The sequence below is a fragment of the Pleurodeles waltl genome, chromosome 1_2, assembly GCF_031143425.1.
Source record: "Pleurodeles waltl isolate 20211129_DDA chromosome 1_2, aPleWal1.hap1.20221129, whole genome shotgun sequence".
Lineage (NCBI taxonomy): Eukaryota > Metazoa > Chordata > Amphibia > Caudata > Salamandridae > Pleurodeles > Pleurodeles waltl.
In genome coordinates this window covers 1,124,234,592-1,124,256,444 of record NC_090437.1, presented here as the reverse complement: position 1 = coordinate 1,124,256,444, position 21,853 = coordinate 1,124,234,592, and the positions used below count along the sequence as shown (strand labels likewise).

General features: G+C 46.2%; 1 protein-coding gene across 20 annotated transcripts in view; it reads right to left on the bottom strand.

Annotated features, from left to right (window-relative positions):
* PROM1 (prominin 1) overlaps positions 1-21,853 on the bottom strand; it is a 616,480-nt gene that overhangs the window by 71,043 nt on the left and 523,584 nt on the right. For all 20 annotated transcript variants that reach the window (XM_069202406.1, XM_069202442.1, XM_069202511.1 and 17 more), the window contains one exon: positions 5,875-5,967. In XM_069202406.1, the coding sequence (XP_069058507.1) occupies positions 5,875-5,967 (93 nt within the window). The remainder of the gene's footprint in view (positions 1-5,874; positions 5,968-21,853) is intronic.

Genomic DNA, 21,853 nt, shown 5'->3' with positions numbered 1-21,853 from the left:
CTTGTCATGTTGTCTGTGCATATGAGGACTACATTGTTGGTAAGATGAATTATGAATGCTTTGAGTGCTAGTTGAACAGCTAGCAACTCTAGATAGCTGATGTGTAGAGTTTGATGTGTGTGACCCCAAAGACCCTGGACTGTGAGATTCTGGAGGTGAGCGTCCCATCCTCTCTGAGAGGCGTCTGTTCTCAGAATGATCTGTGCAACAAGGTCTAGGAAAGGCCGCCCCTCAAGAAGATTGATTTTGTTCCACCACTGCAGAGAGTGGTAGGAGTGGCTGTCTACCAACACTAGATCTTCTAGTCGACCCTGTGTAAACAGGAATGTGGCACAATGGCAATGCAAGAGGCCATCATGCCTAGAAGCCTCATGACACATATTATTGTGACTGGGTGATTGGGATAAAAATGAGAGAGTTAGATCTGAAAATATTGTATCCTTACTGCATTTGGGTGGGCTAGTACCAACTGTGTGTTGAGAATGGCCCCTAGATAGGATTTTATCTGAAGCAGATTTAGGTGTGATTTCTGGAAATTGATTGTGAAATGTAGCTGATGAAGCAAGTTTATGGTGACTTGAGTACGATGCAAACATTGTGTGAGGGTACTGGCTTTGATGATCCAGTTGTCCAGGTATGGAAAGACATACATTTTTTGCCTGCACAAGTGAGCTGCTACAACTGCGAGGAATGTTGTGAACACTCTTGGCACTGTTGTGACCCCAAAGGGGTCAATTTGAATTGTTAATGTGGACCTGCTGTCACAAATATGAGGTATTTGTGATGTGCTGGTTGTATAGGAATGTGAGAGTAGGAGTCCTTTAAATCCAGTAATGATAGAAAGTCGCCTTGTTGAAGCAGTGGGATCATGTTTTGAAGCGTGACTATGTGGAAATGTTCTGATATGATGTAATGATTGAAAGGGCTGAGATCTAGAAAAGGTCTTAGGGAGACGTCTTTTTTGTGTATGAGAAAGTATAGTGAATATACTCCTGTTCACTGACTGTGCGGAGGAACTGGCTCTATCGTTCCTTTGTCTAGTAAGGGATGAACTTCCTGTTTGAGCAGAATTATATGTTCTTGTGAATGTTTGTGAGTGTGAGGGGGAATGTTTGGAGATGTGGAACTGAGTGCCAGACAGTAACCATGTTGGATAATATCCAACACACATTGGTCTGTTGTGGTATTTTGCCAGTGATGAATAAAGAGCTGAAGATGTCCGGGTGTTTGATAATCAGAGAGAAGGTGAAGAGAGTCACTGCTTGGTGGCAGTGGAGGAGCCTCTAGGGGAGGGTGTTTTTCCCCAGCCTCTGTTGTTGTTTCCTGTATAGGAACCCTTATAAAATTCTCTATAGGAGGATGAATGGGGTTGGCCTTTTTGGTAGGATAACAAAGTCTCTGGTGCAGATATTTTGGAGGTTGGTTTATGTTGTGGTCTATGAAAGCCACCAGTGAAGCAGGAGTTTGCAGAGCTCCTGTGGACTTGGACACTTCATTATCTTTCTTAATTTTCTCAAGCACCTGATCGATCTGCGGGTCGAAAAGGTGTTCTTTATCAAAAGGTTTGTTTAAGATTGTTTGCTGTACCTCTTGTTTAAACCTGGAAATATGTAGCAGCGCATGCCGGCAAAAGAGGACACTAGTATCTGTAGTATTGTAGATAAGATCTTTGTTATATGTAATTGGCTCGCACGTGATAAGCGCGAGCCGGCGAACTGGAGAATGTTGAGGAGTGAATGTTGTGGAATGAATGTGGGTAAGGATTCGTGGGCAGTTGAGAAGGAGGCGACGGGAGAAGAGGCGGCAGGTCCGTTGCAGCCGGGGCTATTACTTTGTAAGGAAACTACTTGTTCGATATTTCCTTCTTTGAAGAATAAACATGCACAACCTACCGATTCCTGTGCTCATTAGTGTTTGCGGCTGGAAATCATCTTAACAGTATCTTCTGGTGCCTCTGGTGGCTGTGTCCGCAGAATCTAAGGCACAATGAGGCACAATGAATAGTATTGTTAGAAATGAGTTGTCTCTCACTAACAATCCCCTGTCCTCTTTTTCTGTGCTCCACTGGGAGGTATTGGAGAAGCTGCTCCATTTCATACCAGTGGGCACGATCGTATCTAGCAAGCTGCCCTTGTGTATTGCGATATGCCAATGGTTGGCTTCTTGAGCAGCAACATGCTTGCCAGAGGCATCAATGAGCTTGCTCTCCTTGTCAGGAGGTGGAGCATCATGAGCTGCTTGAGAGCCAGCTCTTTTCTGGTGTTAGAGGCCACCAGAGAATCTGCAGGTATTGGACCTTTGATGAGGACGGAATCAGTTTGCCCTTTGATGAAGACGGGATTAGAGAAGGAAGCCTTATACATTTTCTCCACACGCAAAGTGATTATGTGTGCCCTAGCAGGATCCTGGAAAATAGCTTCCACATGCCTCATCATGCCTTTAAGCATGGGAAGAGTGGCTCTGTGAGATGTTGTGAGGGTTTTGAAAAGAAAATCATCCTCAATTGGTTCTTTATGTAGGGGCACTTGACGGTACGTGGCTGCCCCCCAATAAGTTCCTAAAAAAGGAAGTAGTATCATCTGATGGGGATGGTAGAGCTGGACAGACATCAGAGTCAGTGTTGACATATGGATCAATATCATATTGAGACCAAGGGTCTGTGTCTGCGGGAAAAGGCATATTATCATCCCTGTATCTTGAATGTCATGAAATGAGTGAGGTGAGTCCTGTGGTGTAATGTCAAGGGGGAGGTGAAGGGGTAGGTGGTGGTGAAGGAGAGGTTGGCAGTGGGGATGTAGGCAGTGGTACATGAATATCTGTCAAGTCCATATCCACTCTTTTGTGCTTGGTAGGAGGAATTGGTGAGTCAAGAGCCTCTTCAAAATTAAGCTGCTGTTTACAGGGTATGGTGACAAAAGATTTGACCAAGATATGCCCGTTTGAGACTGAATATGAAGCTGAGATTCACATGGAGGTGTTGCTTCATTCTGTGGAGGATAGACTTGAAGGAAGTCGTCGGCTCTGAGGCTCTAGTTATTTCTATTTTTTTCGGTGTGAGGCACTCTTGATTCTCAATGCAGAAGTTGTTGGTGCTGAGGCAACTAGTAATTTTTTCAGTGCCAAAGCAGCTAGTGCCAAGTAGAATGCAGCACTTTTGGTGCTTAGGCCGGTGGTGTTCGTGTCAGTATTAAAAAGAAAGGCTTAGTCTTACTTTTCAGAGCAGAGCTGGACGGCGGGTTGCCCAAATGGGTTTTTCGGTGCCTGCCATGCCTGAAGGCAGTGGCCACCCAGTAGCCTTTGCTTCTGTAGTGGAGTATTTTTTAGTCCTGAACAGGGGAGCTTTTACTCATGGTTGACTGAGCTGGAGGAAGTTGTTGCATTTTGTGGATTGTGTCAAACTCAAGAGTCAGAAACCTCGATGGAGTAGGCCTCTTCCTCATTAGCTGAGTCCTCCTGAAGCTCCTGCTCCTGTTCGGACATGGTGCTTGAAGTCCAAAAATATCCAGAGTGTTGTTGATTTCCTGCCTCTGCATTTTGCAATGACAGGCTCTTTGATCTCACAAGGCCTTCTTCGATCAGAAAGACTGGCAGGCCTCACAGTCCTACTCTCTATGTTTTGGCAAAAACAGACATTGCAGACCTGGGGCTGGTCGGTCGGCAGAAACTTTGTGTGGAACTTAAGACAGAAACGGTAAGGAGTCTATTCCATTAGGATTTCATACTCTTGTAGCTGGACTTGAGAAAATGACAGTCCAAAGGGCTTCTATCGAAGTGAATCGATCTGATGGATAGTGTCTTTGGTCCTAGAATGCAGAAGATGAAAAATATACGTTCGAAAGACTATAATGATGGTGTGGGAGGTTTCCCGAATGGAAGAGGCCTAAAAGATAGTCTCGAACTGGAGCTCGTGAAAACACAACCAGACCCAATGGTGGAAGAAAACAATCCAACAATGGAGTCGATGCCCATGCACATTACCCGCAAGAGGAGTCACTATACCTCGGGACTCGAAAGACTTTTCAAAGAAAAACAACTTGCAACCTTCCGGACCCAACACTAGATGGCAGAAGTATACAGAGCATGTGTATCTACACCAGCATATGCCATTAAACTGAAAGATTATATACAAGCACTTAATATCAGACATGGGAGAACAGCTGTGTACTGCCCCAAAGCTAACAGCCTTATAAAGAGGGCAAATCGTCTTTATGTGATTGCATATGGTCCTACTGCCCTTCACACAATCTCATTACCAGAGTATCTCCTTTTGCAGCACTCAAAGGTAGAAACCCCAGCATCAAAATAATCCCCAATTGGTTGGAAGGAGGCAAAAGAGTGAAGGCAGACTCTGACAAGGCCCAAAGAGATAGTACGCCAACAACAAATAAAATACAAAAACTGGTATGTTAACAAACATGGGGTAAGGAATCAGAATAGGAAAATTGGGGATTGGGTACAGGTAAAAAGAGATTCCAAAGAACACCATCATCAGAGTAAATACTATCCTCCTTATCAAATAACTAGAACTTATCATAATGGGGTAAAATTGATCATGGTCAAGTTTGGAGAACAGATAAATTAGTCAGACACAAACCAATTTAAATTAGTTCACCCTGCTAGGGACAGCTACTCACTAGAAGACTTATCACCTCAAAATGGTCTTCTATAACTATTTTAAACTAAAATAGAAAGGTCTATATGTATGCAACTGAAGACCCTTTCTATCAAATCATTGGCTGTGAGTACTGAAGTGCACACACCCTGTATGCATACATATTTATAATAACACTCCTAACTCAGCAACAGCACAAGTCCTTTACAGCCTAGATATTGTTACTGCTCTGCATTGTAGCATTCCTGACGCCATAACACTTCTGCCTAGCTTGTCAAACTAAGTGTGGACCCTGAAAAGGGGACGTGGCATCTGAGCAGTACTGCCCTGCCTCTAGCACTTTGGGTACAACCTGCAGTGTAGTTTGTGCCAAAGCCATACGAACATAGGCATTAATAATAGTTATTTAATAGTTGTGTCACATGGAGCACCAGCACTTCTGACACATTGTGTTTGGCCGCTTTCATCACTGCACCTCTTCTAATTTAATCTAGAAATCTGCTGACATTCCAGGAAGGGCTACAGAATGTTGCCTGCCTTCTATCACTTATTTTGCATTCAAGTTGTTGAGGGAGATGCTGAGGATATACTGTTTACAATACTGTAACTCAGCCAACATTTGAACCATTCCCAAATGATCTCCTATCTTGCACTTCTTTTACTGAAGCATCTGAAAAAACTTTAGGTGGTATAAACATTCCCTAGTGCGGATAACAGCTAACTGCTTTTCCTCCTCTAGGTTCAAAAACATTCCCATAGAACGAATACCTTTTTTTCAAAGCCCTTTGCACCCAGAAGGATATTACATTCATGCAATTAAATTCTGATAGAGGCACTGCATACCATTGCCTCTTGGAAAGTTATCCGTTTCATAAGGCAGAGCACAGCCACTCGTGTCCGAAGTCTATTACTTGGCTGTGTGGGCCCCCAGGTTAACCCATTTGCTAATAGTACACATAAGCAATGTCCTGTGGTAATTATTAATATGTAGGAGAGTCCCCACTATCTGGTCCCCCTATCACTGATGGCTCTCTCAGGAGTAACTGCATGTCAGTTGCCTGTTTCAGAGAATCGGTGTTAGGAGGGCACTTTACCAATGATACTGAGTCAATAGTTAAGGCCCATGTAAAAAAATATGGAGCTTTCAAGACATTTTGAAGACATAAAAGGGTGTTAAAGTAATCTGGAAAACATTTTTGTGCAGGAACCCAGAAGCACTTTACAAGTGGGTACATAACATAACTGCATAAAACGTATCTTACCACGGAGTCCACCACATAGCTGCATAGAAATACATCCAGTGCTGTGTCTACCAGGTTAGAAAGGGGCTTGCATCCTGCAACTTCATAGGAAAGCTTATGGGGAAAAAGATAACCAAAATTAAGATTAAGGCATGACTACACCGATAATCTGCAGCTTCATGCAAAGGCTCTATATTGTTCACTGTCATAGCACTCATCCAACCATTCGCCTGGCTCCAATAATGTCTGTTATAATTATAATGTAAAACAAATCTAGATGTATCTTGCCTCTATGGTGAGAATGAACAAATTGTTAAAAGTATTCTTATGTGTAACATAAACTGTGAAATAAGGACAATATAATGAACAAGGACAGAGGGATTTTGCAATGAGATTAAAAGGAATATACCACATCAGGAATCCGTGGTGCATGCTAATGGGGTGCAAACACCTAGGCAGCACATGTTTTGTGGGAAAAGTGAGGTAAGAGTTACAAAAATTTGGAACTTAGTGCATGTTGCACTCCCTTAAAAGCAAACATACACAACACTTGTGCAGCAATGTAGTCTAAAATCAGAGGATCTGTGGAAAAAGACATGAAGAGACAATCATCACAAATGTATTGCTGCTTTCTAAGCACATCTTTAAGCATTGATTGATTGTAAACATGAAGCACAGTCATCTCATGATATTTGGGGGGGCACATCAGGGGCTAAGATAAAAGTGCGGGAGATGAGCTGTTGTGAAAAGTGTATAAGTGCATAATATATTATATTACATCTCTCTCTCTCTCTATCTCTCTCTATCTCTCTCTCCATATCAATATATGTATGATAAAAAAAACAAAGGTTAAAGTGACAATATAGTTAGGGAAACATTTCACAGCCAAAGTAACATTTTAAAGTATAAAACACACTGAAATTCATCTGTTATAGTTACCTCTAGTAACTATAACGCGTGCCCTAAGTTAAAAAATCTTTTTTTATTTAATGTGCTTATACGTGCAGGTATACATGATCGTACAGCAAAATAAAAAAAAACACGTTAAGTCAGGCGTTCGACCTCTCACAATACCGATGTTCATCCATAATATACTAAACAGTTGCGTAGTGCAGTATTTAACACAAAGTAAGGACATGCATTTAGAGTATAATACATCAACAATAGACATATCTGAATTGCTGCTTTATCTTAGATTTTTCATGATTAGCCATTCCCTACGATTTCTTCATATCCTACTTCCCCTGGAGACATTACGCTATTACCCCAAATACAGTGGTAGTTCCGAATGGCCCCAATTCTTTGGGCCTAGAGTCGTTATTTGAGCTGGACGATTTGATTTTGCTTTCCCAACTATCGTTGGACAGAGGCAAGTCTGTTCTCCATTGCTCCAAGATCAAAGATTTTGCAATTAATGATGAAATAAAAATAGTTTTTTTGTTTGGTTTGACAGCTCAGAACAGCTAGCTATGCCAAACAAGGCCCCAACAGAATCCGGCACTTGAGGTACCTGAAGTTGCTTACTGATCCACTGTAAGATTTTATCCCAAAAGATAGTGATAAGAGGGCAGAGGAAGCAGATGTAAATCCATTCGCCAGCTTTGCAATAACATCTTAAGCATTCACCCGAAATTGAAGGGAACATCTTGCTAACCCGCTGAGGTGCCTAATAAAGCATCCATTTTGTGTAAAAAGCCATTCTCTTAAAGTTGACGCCTCTCTAGGCTTTATGGGAGAGTAAATTATACTGCTTCCTAGACTGGGGATCTATCACACAACCTGTCACAGTCATTATTCTATTTAAAGCAGATGTGAGGATTCTTACTAGTAACTCTTGCAGAAGAATTCGGTACCAGTTCCCGACCTCTGTTTGTCTGTGAACCCATAGGGCTTGAGTAATTTTGGAGGAGAGTGTTTCGGTTGAGTAATGTATTAAAGAAAACATTGACTGGATATTGGGAAATCTGCAAAAATATAAACTTTAAAGAATCTGTGATTATTGGATATGAGTTGCTCTCATTGTTTGACATTCCCTGCTAAAATAAAATCTTGAAATTTTGAAAAACCCAGTTCAGCCCAGTCATTTATAGATTTCTTGGGAAGCAGGACTCTGAATGACGCAGCTTTCTTTAATGAAATTGATGGATGACAGTGGATAAAGTGATAAAGCTGTTACATTTCAACACCTCGGGACCATAACAGATATGGAAATTTATACCTAGTGCATTTCAGGAGCCACAGGATTTTGAGAAAATGGGATCATTTGATATCATTCTCTAAGAGCATCTGGTTGAGATAAAAATTAGAATCACCTTGATGCATGCTGGCAGCATTGACAATCCAATCCATAAATGCTGCCTCATAATACTTCTTAAAATGGGGTAAAGCTAAGCCTCCATCTCCAACGGTGAGCTTGAGCGATTCCTGCCAAATATGAGCGTTTTTACTCAGACAGATGAAGTGGCGAAGCATTGAATTTAACTCCTTAAAAATATTTTTGGGGACTTTGACAATTACATTTGAAAAAATTATTAGAACAGCTGCAAATATCATCATTTTTAAAAAGCAATGCGACCGATAATTGTCAATAGGGAATTCTGCCACCTATGCAGAAGAGCTTTTGCTTTCTTAAGGGTAGATAGATAGTTTAAGGGATAAAGATCTAAAATGTTTTGGTAAACATAGGCGCCAAGATATCTGATTGAGTGAGAAGTCCGATAGTTAATTTGCATTTCATATGCAATATTGATTCATGGCTGTTATAGAGTACTGCCTCGGATTTTGATTTGTTGTTCCAATAGCCTTGTCGACCAGAGAACGATTTGATCTTTTTAAAAGTGCACCTAATATTATGGACATCAGCAGTGAGGTTCAAAATCATCTCATCTGCGAAGAGTTTTGTTTTGGTGCTCCTAAGATTGGAGCTTGAATAGATACATCTATGCAAAAAGGAATGGGGATAACGGGCATCCTTGGCGAGTCCCACGACGTATCGCAACCTTACCAATTACTCTTGATTTAAGTAGGATTTTTTCTTCAGTCACTTGATAAAGATTTGATAGAAACTGCACTAATTTGTGAGGAAATTTGAATGTCCGCAGTATTGAAAAAAGAACCTCCCATTGTACTAGATCAAATGCTTTTTTGGCATCAAGCATTATTATAGTGGCCTTGATTTTGTTCCTAGTATAATAGTCTATTGCCTGAAGCAAGAAATTGGTGTTAGTAGACCTCCCTGGGAGGAACCCACACTGGCCTCTATGTACGAGGCTCAGGACTAGCAGGGCAATGCAGATTACCCACATTTTCAGAAGAAGCTCATAGTCATTATTAAAGAGGCTAATGGGCGATAGGAGTCTGATTTTTTCCTGGCTTGCCATTCTTGAGAAAACTGACTATTACTGCACTAATGAAGGAACTAGGAACTTCCTGACCCATAAATATTGCATTAAAAAATGCAGCTAGGGTTGCGGCAATCTGTTCGGAAATCTTCACCACAAGCTTTACCGTTAGTGAAACTCTTAATGGCCTCAGTTACTTCCAAGATATTAATTGATATTAATTGGCCGCAGCAATGCACTCCTCATTAAGACTCGGTAGATTAACTGAATCAAGATAATCATTTATATGGTGATCGCACACCGCAATCATTGGTGTATAAAGCTTGGTATAAATGTGCTAAGAACACGTTGCCTATCTCCTCATTCCGATCAACATTTCGATCCTGGGTCTCATCAAATATTATTTAATAATTTTTTGTTTTATAAAATGAGCCACAAACCTCCCTATATGGTCACTCTCTTCATAATGCTGCTGAAAGCATGTATTTTTATTAACTATCTCCTGCAATAGAAAGTGGTCTTTCAACTTAGATCTGGCATCCTAGACAAGGGTCAATGAATCACATTCATAGTGGACTTGATGGGAGTGCATGGCATGGTCGAGTTCTTGCTGAAGGTTGTCTTCTTTTTCTTTCCTTATTTTTTTTAGTTGGGCCTTGTAAGCAATAGCTTCACCTCTGATGAGCGCCTTATATGACTTCCAAATTGCACACATGGAAGCAGCTGCCTCATTACTAACTAGAAATTCAGTAACTGATGCCCTTAAGACACAAATCCAACCTCGTCAGTTAATAAGGACTTGTCCAGAGACCAACTAGGTCTCTCTATTTATCGTCCTGGTAGGGACAGTTGGACCACTGGAACTGAATGGTCCGAAAAAGGGTTGGGCATTACACTTGAGAGAGCCCTATCCCAGTAATGGGAAGGTAGAAAAAAATCAATCCTTGAGAACAAATTAAACCTTTAAATCAAACAAGTGTAATCATGGGCTTGTGGATATTCGAGCTGCCAGGAATCCTGAACTGCCAAATCACTAATACATTTTGGCAAAAATCGCAAAGCTTGCGGTTTATTTTGTGCTCGATTTTTGCGAGACGCAGTAAGATTGATGTCTTGAATTATGTCGAAATCGCTTCCTACTATGAAAAGGCCAGCAAGCAAGCTCAAAATATCACAGAGATTCTGCGGGGAGATGATCTGATCCTCAATAGGACCATAACAGCTCGAAATATGAACCAGTTGACACTAACGATACACCTGAAGCACTTCTCCCTGAAAATCTCGCATTAGGAGGAACGCAACCCCAAGTACAGCCACATTAGTGGAGGCAAAAAAAGAATGAGAAATAAAGCTAAGAGTGCTAGGAAGATGTGTCTGTTGCTTAAAGTGTGTCTACTGTAACAGAATGACCTGGATTTGGGAGGATCTTATCCACTGAAGTATAGCTCTGTATTTGTTGGAGTTATTAAGCCCATTAGCATAGCAGGAAGCAGTTTTAAAAAAGCTGTGAGAGCACAGATTAGTCTGTGCGATGATCATTTGATGATCGAATTAAGTGTCTGAAAGTCAATAGCTCAAAAAGGCCCATCCCCCCTAAAAATCTGCTTACAAAAGAAAAGGCAGACATTAATTCTTTGAAGGACCTGCACATTTCCTCCCCCCACCGTGTTGAGATTCTACACCCCAACCACCAAATGCGACCCGACCAGTAATGGCCTCACCCACCAGTGGGACCCACACCACCCCTGTGACCCACCACCTAAACCTCAAAATGGAGTACAATGGCATGGCTCTCTCAGAACCTACACCCGAAGGAGGCAGCAGAAAGGCCGAAACTTACACCATGAACTCACTTTATGAAGACAAGATTGTGGACAATATCCCTCATTAATGAAGAATCTTGAATCTTATTGTGAAATACAATCTTTAACAATCTTTATGTTAGTTGTGAAGCTGTGTTACTTCTTAAGTGAGCCCAATAAATCCCTTGCCTGCTGCACACTTTGAAAAATGTGGGCCTGACCCTTGTGAAGGACCTTAAGTTTTGCAAGTTGAACAATGCCAGCTGGGGCCCCAAGCATCTTGAAATAATCGATGAGGGTAATAAATTCACGGTGTTGACATGCAGTTGCTCTGGACATGTCAGAAAAAACCCGAAAGGTGTAATTGACCGATGAGTTGAAAGTTTTTATTATTATGGCTTGTGATAAAATCTGTTCCTTGATCCTGAAGTCGCCAAAGTTGACTAGTATAGTGCATGGATACTGTGAGTTGGAGGATCCTGCTGTGGGAACCATGGGAAGGATGCATTTTAAATAAGACCTGTAATCACTTTAGACATGGTAGACATTGCTTCTGACTCTTCGGGAATTCCAACGAATCTAAGATTGGAATGCCTTGATCTGTTTTCGGCTTCATCAATTTTAAATTGAAGTTGCTCAAGTTCTGTCCGTATCTGGTTAATCACAGTTTTGTGTCTATTATATGCATAGTCCAGATCAGGGACCCTCTGTTCTACTTGGGAAATCAGTGAAGTAAGATGTGATATGCTGCCATTCAGCTGATTCAGATGTTAGTTGATTTTCCTATGCGTCTCCTCATGCCAAACTTTCAGATTGCGCAGCTCAATAGGGATCTGAGTAAGCATAATTTTGAAAGTTAATTTAGGAGGTGAATTTTCTGGAGGCTTAGTAGGGTTTGAGCTTGATGAAGTAGTAGACAAGATCTGGATGTGGATGACATTGCTATTTAGCGGTGGATCTGATGCGGGATATGAGAGGTCTCTGATTGTTGGATCAACTGAGCTATTAAAAGATTGATTATTCGGTGCCTCATTGGACAGTGATATGTTCTTCTTTTTTTCGCTCCCCTTAATTTTTCACATTGAAAACAAGGGATAAAATGTTCCCCAACAGAAAATGAGGCACAGGGTGGAAGGGTATCCATGCTCACAGTGGACCGCCGCGCCTGGTCCTCAAGAAGTGATCTACTCCTTTCCCGATTTAAAAAGGGCAATGGTGACCCTATGATCGGTGATGCCTGAGCTGACCCTGACTCCTGCTGTGCTGTAGCCGTAGACCCAGAGTTGGTTGGAGCAGACACTGGAAAAGTCATAGGAGCAAATGTGCTTTCTTGGGGCCCCTCTGAATCTCTTAAAGATACGTCCAGATGATCTTGCTTAGGTCCCGGCTTTTTCCTTCCCAGTAGAGGAGTCAAGCTTTTCAATCCGCTAGCTTTCAGGGCTTTGACAGCTGCCCGTGGTTTAGATGAAGCATCCCGGTTAATACGCTTCATGCTTGGCTAGAAGAGGTTGCACAGGGGGATTCTGGAGGAAAACTGGAGAGCAACAGGCTGCATCTGTGCTACACAGACCGATTCCGCTACCATTCTTGTTTCACAGTCCACCTAGGGAGCTGCCTAGTGCGGCATCCAGAGGCTACCTCGACCCCCATATAGCTCTTAGCCCCAGTACAAGGAAATGTCAGGAGAAAATGACTTGCATAGAAGTACACAGAATGATCCATAGTCTCTTAAGGCAGTAGCTGCAATACTGGCAACCAGATGCTGTATACAAGGACTAGTGATAACGTAAGACTGCACTGATCAATTGTGGAAACCAGGTAACTGGATAAAATTTGACTTCTATTGTTAGCTGGCAAAAATAGAGTTCCTAGAAAATGTATCTTAAATGCAGTAGGAGGCTAATGTTTTGAATCGTGTGTGCGCCTTTTCATCAGATATAGCACTTAATGTTTTGCGCGAGCTTTTGATGTTGAATGGCAGCGTACAGGATATGGCACAATAATACTTGGTCCTTAGTCCTAGCTTGTTGGATTGGCTACTAGCAGAATATTAAAGGAGTGCATAACAGAGACTCTTTAAGATAACAGTTCTCCTTCTAGTCAGCTGTCTGTGCTTTCCCCCCTTATTGATTTCTGTAACAAAAAGGGGGTGCGTTGTAGCAGCTCGTAGCAGGGGAAAGCACATTGCAAGTACCTTGCACTTATAACATCGCACCATGCAGTCGTACAACCCCTCATAGGGTTGTTGAGCTACCAAAGAGCTGGGTTGGGCCTCCATGCATGGATGCCATAAGCTGGAAAGTGCTGCACCCACGCCCGCATGGTTCCCTAATTCACCTATCAGATGCTGCCCAGCACCGCGGGTCTCCAGTACCTGCCCAGCGCAGCAAGGTAATCCCCATCAAAGCCTTTGGTAAGCTACAGGGGTTGCTAGCATGGCTGGGCAGATGGAGGGCTCATCCCAACGACACCACTGCAAAAACAAGCTGCAAACAAAGTGGCGTTGGCTGGAGCCGCATACAATCCAGCCATCCTGCAGTCTTCCCGGAGCGGCCCAGTCACAAAGCATGACAGCAGGTCCACAAGAGCCCCTGCCTGAAACCTTCCTCTTGCCCTAACTTGTGTCTCTGCGATGCACAGCTTGTCTCGAATTATGTCATTTCTGGGGGCGTGGCTAACTGCTGGAGATGGCAGTCGCACTTTTGTAGTTCTCTGGTGCTGAGCGCCAGAATCCACATCATCTGCACACTAATGCAGCACCAATACAGCCTGGAGTGATTGCTACCTGCTGCTCACCTTCCCTGGCCCAGCGGACATTGCAGACACAATTTCAAAGGGCCCTGGAGTTGACTGTACAGCCCTTTCCCGCGGCGACAAACATTGAGAGGCTAGACGAGGCACCCACTGTATGGCCATGGGCACTGCAAGCCTGAGCCCCATTGAGCACTGGGACTGACGACCCGTTCCGAGACTGAGGTATGTGATGCAGGGATTCCCAGATGATAATGGCCAGCTGCACCTGCCTACTGCTGCACAGCATATGCTGCAGCGGCCTGCTGCATGGTGTGCCACAGATTGTCATGACCCACCGGCAGTGTGGCTGGGCCCCCCCCATTCAGTGTGATATTGTGCTGCCAGAGGAGCTGTAACATGGCATGTGACCCTGCTGATCCTCATTAAAGGCATGGATTTTATTTGCTACAGCGGCCTCCTCAAGCTCCCCCCGAGACTGGCATTTGCAGGGGACTACTACGTTGCAGAATCATTTTGTACTGAAACCTTCAGGGGCTGCTTAGAGGGGCCCTAACTGTGCTCCCTACATTGTGCTGAAGCAGTTGTTTGCAGTTGTTTGCTTAGGGTGTGACTTACCTGATTGGACTTCGCAGGTGCTTCATATTTTGGAACAGCTGTCTGGCCTGTGAACTACTGCCGCAAGGGGCCCCTCACACTGTTGCCTCTCATGCCAATCCACATTTCTTCTCTCCACAATGCGCCACACTAGGGCTAAAGCAATGCCAGTGCTTAATCTCACTCAGTCCCAAACTACCCACTCTGACATTTCTTCACTACTCGCTGTGGAGGACTGTATATCCCCCAAGCGGGCTGCTTCCCTGCAGGATATACTAGACCTTGTCCATCAAGAGATCCATGACATCACAGTAGCAACAGAGCAGCAAGTTGGTGCAATCACCACAGAATTAAGGCTTCTCAATGATGAGCATCATAAGCTAGTGGACAGAGCCAAAGCTAAGAAGGTGGCTCTTTCCTCTCTGGCACCAATACAAACTGAACAATACTCAATCCTTGGCGAAATTCACAAACAGCTCACAATGTTACATGAGTGAGCTGAGGATGCCGAGCGGGGAGTGTACAGTAACAACGTTCGTATTATTGGCATGCAGTAAAATAAGGAGGGTTCCAATGGCACTCAATATATTGAAACTTGACTGAAGACTAAAGTAGCACCTTGTGGTCTATCTGAACTGTTCACAGTCTAGAGGGTGCACAGAGTCCCAAAGCGGCGCCCACCAATCATGGCCTGCATACTCAATTTCAGAGACTGAGATGTCCTACTCAAGAATGACAAGCAGAACTCACCTATCATTATAGACAATGCTCAAATCCTTCTGTTACGGGACTACTCACTAGTGGTTCAGCACCTACGTGCCTCCTTCAAGGCAGTCAAAAAGCAGTAAAGATTGGAGAGACTAGTTTATGCGATTATGTTTTCGGCCAAATTGAAGGTAATTCACAACCAATGCTCCATTTTCTTTGGAACACTGCAGTCTGCACGGAACTAGCTGGAGGAGCAGTTTCCTGATTTTCAAAGAGCTGCTGTGTCTGGGCCTCCAGCAATAAATGTTGCTGTCCCAGATGCCACTATATTATGATCGGGGGCACCATCCACTTTTGAGAGTAGTCCTCAACTGGAAATATACTCCCTTGCCACCCCCGACCTCTGTTGCCTTCTCCTCATGAACATTGGCTGTCTCTGGACATGCCACACAATATAGAGACTAGGGTAACGCAGCCGGAGCGGTGTATCCATCCTCGTTTGACTTGCCTCTCATTTGCATAAGTGTTCTGGCCTAATGCCCCTATAGCAAATGCATACTCCGACAACCCTGTTAAATCGTTTCACCTGTTTTGGTTGAACAATTGTTTTTCACTGGACCTAGTATTGGGGCATTATTTGAATATTATTGTCATCATCACTCACCTGTTGTCTATGGGTTGTTTTAATGCAATGTGTGGAATTTGGTTGTCTATTACATTTTACCTGGTACTATGTCAGTGGTCGAGTACAGCTATAATGTAATAACATGGAACATCAGGGTCATGGGATCCATTCAGAAGTGGCGCTGTATCCTGCAGCAGCTCAATTGCAGCAAAGCCAATATACTGTAGTTTACTTGCAAGAGATACACCATTCTACTACTGAAGCTCTGAACTTACGTAAGCAGTGAAGGGGACAATTGTTTGGCACATCGTATTCAGCATTTGTATGGGCTGCAGCAATCTGCCTGCATGTGGGGGTGCCCTTTGCAGTCTTAGACACCAAAATTGATTGACACTAAAGGCTGCTATGTCTTTGTTAGGGGAACACATGATGGGAGGCAGGTGGTGCTGGGCAGCATCTATGCCCCCAATACTGAGCAGGATGTATTTCTGGTGTTCTGGTGTATTTATCCACTGTTTTAACTGATTGAGAACAGTATACTTGGGCACTGGGGGGACTTCAGTGCAGTTCTTGATCATAATTTAGATTGTTCTCACCCTCCCCTCCCTGGTAAGGGTTCTGTCAAGCAGGCCAAAGCCCTGCAGTAACAGGTTATAGGTTAGTCCCTGTCTGACGTTAGGCGGGATAGAAATGCTGGAATGCACGAGTACTCCTTCTATTCACCCCCTCATAAATTACTTGCATGCCTGGACAGGATCCTTTGTACTGCGCCCTATGGCTAATGTCACCCATGCAACATATCTGGGTAAGATGCTGTCAAACTATAAGCCATTGGAACTTTAACTGTTTTGGGGCCGCGTCCCAACCCCTATCCCCACTTAGTGGCTGCAGCCTCAGCTTTTGGAAGACACAGGGGGTCATTCTGACCTCGGCGGTAAAAGGCGATTACCGCCGGTCAGAAGGCCGCCACAACACTGCTGCGGTAAACCGCCACGGTCATTCTGACCCTCAAGAGGCAAACCGCCAAAAACCCGACATCCACAAAAGTCCACCACACCAACGGCCAGCGTTAAACTGGCGAAGAGCAAACCTCCACCGTCACGCCAACAGAAATACGCCCATGCCATTACGTCCCACGAATCCATGCGGCGGTCTTTCAACCGCGGTATTCCATTGGCGGTACACACCGCCGCGCTCAAAATACACATACAGCTCCAAAACACAGCCACATTGGACAATTTGAAATACACACACCTGAGACACATACACACAACACTCCCACACACCCAATTAACTATAAAACACACACCCACATCACCCACAAACCCCTACGACCACAAATCAGAGACGAAGCCCAGAGAGAGACAGCACAGAATAGAGAACACCATCACACAGAGGCACACTACACCATCACCCACACAACAACCACGCACAAAACACCACACACCACTACACTCACCACACTCATCACCGCAAACACCACCCCACACCTCATCCACACCACCCCATGGCACCCCCAAGACACCCCAGGTTCTCAGACGCAGAACTCAGGGTCATGGTGGAGGAAATAGTTCGGGTAGAGCCCCAGCTGTTCGGGACACAGGTGCAGCACACCACCATTGCCAGGAAGATGGAGCTATGGCAAAGAATAGTGGACAGGGTCAACGCTGTGGGACAGCATCCACGAAATCGGGACGACATCAGGAAGCAGTGGAACGACCTACGGGGGAAGGTGCGTTCCATGGTATCCAGGCACAACATCGCGGTGCAGAAGACTGGCGGTGGACCCCCACCTCAACCCCCAGAATTTACAACATGGGAGGAACAGGTCTTGAACATCCTGCATCCTGAGGGCCTCGCAGGAGTATCTGGAGGAATGGACTCTGGTAAGTCTAATCTCAACTACTTCATCCCCCCCACCCACCAGCATGCCAACTCATACCCCCACCCTCCCCCCCACTCCCATCACACATCCTCCCTGCTAATGTCTCACCATCACAACCCACCCATCCCAACACCAAACCCTGCATGCCACCACAAACCATCGACACCCATCACCTAAGCATGACCACTGCACATACCCATCTCCCCCACAAACCGCCGTCACAACAGCCCCCACAAAGGAATGCCAGCACTGGGGTACACGGGCACCCACCCATTGCACGCTATGGCACACACAGAAGCAATAACCATACTCTTATACCCCTGCAGGACCCGAACGCCACCACACCGCCCAGGAGGGTCCAGAAATGTCCATCCCACCCCCAGAAGAGGCCCCCAGTGATGACAGCAGCTCTGTCTCCCTGGACCCAGATGACCAGCCCGGCCCATCGGGGAACTCAGGACAGTCGGTTCCCCTCAGACAGCCACAGGCCACAGCAGACCTACCCCCCTCTGGGAACACCAGCACAGCACCCACCCAGCGGGCCCATGCCTCTGTCTCCAGGACACGTCAATCAGCGGTGTGTCCACCACTACACGGCACCCAGGTTAACCCACCACCCCAACAACAACAGGGACCTGGGGGCAGTGGTAGTGGGCACACAGTCCAGGGGACAGAGGCCCAGGGAAACAGGGGAACTGGGAGGGCTGCTGTGCGACAGGGGGGGGACAGGCCTAGGGAACCCACTCTCCACGAGGCCCTCACCTCCATCATGGGAGCATACCACCACTCCCAGGAGACGATGGCGACGGTCCTGGCCAGGTTCCAGGAGATCCAGGTACTGCAGGAGGAACAGTTTATGGGGTTCAGGGAAGAACTGAGAAACATTAGTTCCGCAATGGGCACCATCGTTGTGGCTCTCAACCAGATTGTCACCACATTGCGGGACCATGTGGCACCACAAAGGGCCCCTGTCACTAGCATGGACCAGGAACAGGCTACCACCTCCGCCGGCGCTAGTGGACAGGAGGCCCGACACAAGAACAACCGCCCCCCAGAACCCCACCTCCTGCAGAAGAAGAACCACCCCGCAAGCGGGGCCTGAGATCTCGGAAGAAGACAGAGTAGGATGCCAAGACCCCAGCCAGGAAAGGATACCCCCTGATGTCATCCCACTGTCCCACATTGTCACCCTGTCCAACCTTAAACTGCCCCTGCTCCACCTTCCACAGGCATATGAACAATGCACCTGTGAGACTGAGAATCTGGACTTTGCCATGGACATTCCTCCACCATCACCCATCACCGATTTTAAACCATGTCCCAAAATTGAGCACTTTAATAAACACACTTATTGCACACAAATAATCTGGAGTCTGCCTGTATTTTTGAACAAATGTATTAGACATAAACGTGCCAAAATGACCAGTTACATTGTGATGACAACATACCACTGTCACACAGCTGTAGTCCATGGGCAAACAAAGCAGAGGTCACGCAGTGGGGCCCACATCTCTGAAATTTGAAGGGAAAGTCACAACTCTGTTAGCATACACTGGGTGAAAAGGACAGACAGTAGAGAGGCAGGAGACTATAAGTAAATGTAAAATGCCGGTGTTGATTCTTACCTGTGTGTTATTGAAAATACTGCTGTATCACTGTGTCCCTGTTGTCTGTGTCGTCCTCTTCGTCTTCCTCCTCTTCACTCTCCGCAGGCTCCACAGCTGCTACAACACCACCATCTGGACCATCCTCCTGTAGAAAAGGCACCTGGTGTCGCAAAGCCAGGTTGTGAAGCATACAGCAGCCCACGATGATCTGGCACACCTTCTTTGGTGAGTACATTAGGGATCCACCTGTCATATGCAGGCACCTAAACCTAGCCTTCAGGAGGCAGAAGGTCCGCTCGATCACTCTCCTAGTACGCCCATGTGCCTCATTGTACCGTTCCTCTGCCCTTGTCCTGGGATTCCTCACTGGGGTCAGTAACCACGACAGCTTGGGTAACCTGAGTCACCAATTAGCCACACACGGTGTCTCTGTAGTTGTTCCATCACATAAGGGATGCTGCTATTTCGCATGATGTACGCGTCATGCACTGACCCAGGGAACTTGGCATTTACATGGGAGATGTACTGGTCAGCCAAACAGACCACCTGGACATTCATGGAATGATAACTTTTTCTGTTCCTGTACACCTGTTCACTCCTGCTGGGGGGGACCAAAGCCACATGTGTCCCATCAATGGCACCAATGATGTTGGGAATATGTCCAAGGGCATAGAAATCACCCTTCACTGTAGGCAAATCCCCCACCTCAGGGAAAACGATGTATCTCCGCATGTGTTTGAGCAGGGCAGACAACACTCTGGACAACACCTTTGAAAACATAGGCTGAGACATCCCTGATGAAATGGCCACTGTTGTTTGAAATGACCCACTTGCCAAAAAATTGAGTATTGACAGCACCTGCACTAGAGGGGGGATCCCTGTGGGTTGGCGGATGGGTGACATCAGGTCTGGCTCCAGCTGGGCACACAGTTCCTGTATAGTGGCTCGGTCAAGTCTCCATTGTCGACAGGTCCACCAGCGGTCTGTACACGGGAACATTCCTCCATCTCCTCGCAAGTCCCAGCGGACGGTGCCTAGGAAGGACAACAGCGAGCACAGAGTCAATCAACCCACAGGTATGTTCCCACAGCTTGCACAGTACACGATTCTCTATGCATTGAATGGCTTGTATGAGTGTCGATGCAAGGCCTAGGCATGTGTGACGCAGTAGAAATTAAGCCATGTGGGCCCTTGAAATGGCGGCTGCCTGACCTGTGAAGTGCGACAATGGGATGTGAGGTCAATGCGCTGGCGTGGCACACCGTGGCGGTAGGCGGTCGAAGACCGCGGCGCAAAGCCGCATTGGTTAACATTGAACCCTATGGGTTTCAGGAGCCAATGACGAAGTGCGCCGGCGGTCGCGGTACGCACCGCCGCGGTACGCACCGCCGCGGACGTGCCCGCCATTTTCTATCTGCTTAATCACTCGAGACCTGATCATCCACAGGAGAGGACCTATACTGCAAGTGCTGCTGTGACCTCGGTCTGGAAGATACAATGGCTGCTGCGACTGGGGAAAGGGCCCCTGCCTTCACTTCTGAAGAATTGGAGAAACTTGTGGATGGGGTCCTCCCCCAGTATGCGCTACTCTACGGTCCTCCAGACCAACAGGTAAGTACACTGGGAGCATGCTTTGGGGGCAATGCCTGTGTTGAGTCGGGTGGATGAAAGATGGTGGGGAGGGGAGCGATTGAGGCATGCATCAAACGACGGATGAGTGCATGTGCCACATGGCAAGGGTGGGGATGGGGGGGCCACTCACATCGAGCATGCAGAAAATTATGACAATGTTATTTCTCCCCCTGTACTTGTGACATAGGTCAGCGCCCATCAGAATATCGACATTTGGCGTGCCATCGCCAAGGACGTCCGGACCCTGGGGGTCCACAACAGACGGGGTACCCACTGCCGCAAGAGGTGGGAGGACATCCGCCGTGGGAGCAGGAAGACCGCGGAGGCTCTGCTGGGGATGGCCTCCCAACGTAGGAGGGGTGCCACTCGTCAATTGACCCCCCTGATGTCTCGGATCCTGGCGGTGGCCTACCCAGATTTGGATGGGCGCGTGAGGACATCACAGCAGACACAAGGGGGTGAGTACCAGCACATTCTGCTATCTTAGCACGCAGTGGAGGTGTCTGGGTGGGGGAGGAGGGCTGTGGGTATCCCTAGGCCAGGGCAATTTCTGTAGGTTAGGCCCCTCCGTAAGGCATGGCCCTGTGCCCCCGCCCCCCACCTCTGTAGGGTGCCAAGTACAGCTATCCATGGCCCTGTGTCACCTATGTGTGCAGTTGTCATCCATAGGCTTGTAGGCCAAGTCCCAATGATTGAGTAGTGTACCCCAAGTGCGCGGCGTAGTGCAGGGGCCTTCTGTGTCTGTCCTCTCCGCCAACTGTGTTGCCAATGCATGCACTCAACATGTCTTTATTTCCCCCCCCCCCTTTTTTTGGTGGTCTTCCTGTTCATGTGTGCATTAGCATCATCAGGCGGAGGAGAAGTGGCATCCAAGCACGAGGGAGCTGCATCTCACATGGCCCTGGAGGGCCATGCAACTGACTCGGAGTTCACCAGTGAGACGGAGGGCGAGGGGAGCTCCACAACGGGAACACGTGGAGACATCAGCGACACAGACACGTCCTCGGAAGGGAGCTCCCTTGTGGTGACAGCAACATCCGTGCCCACTGCAA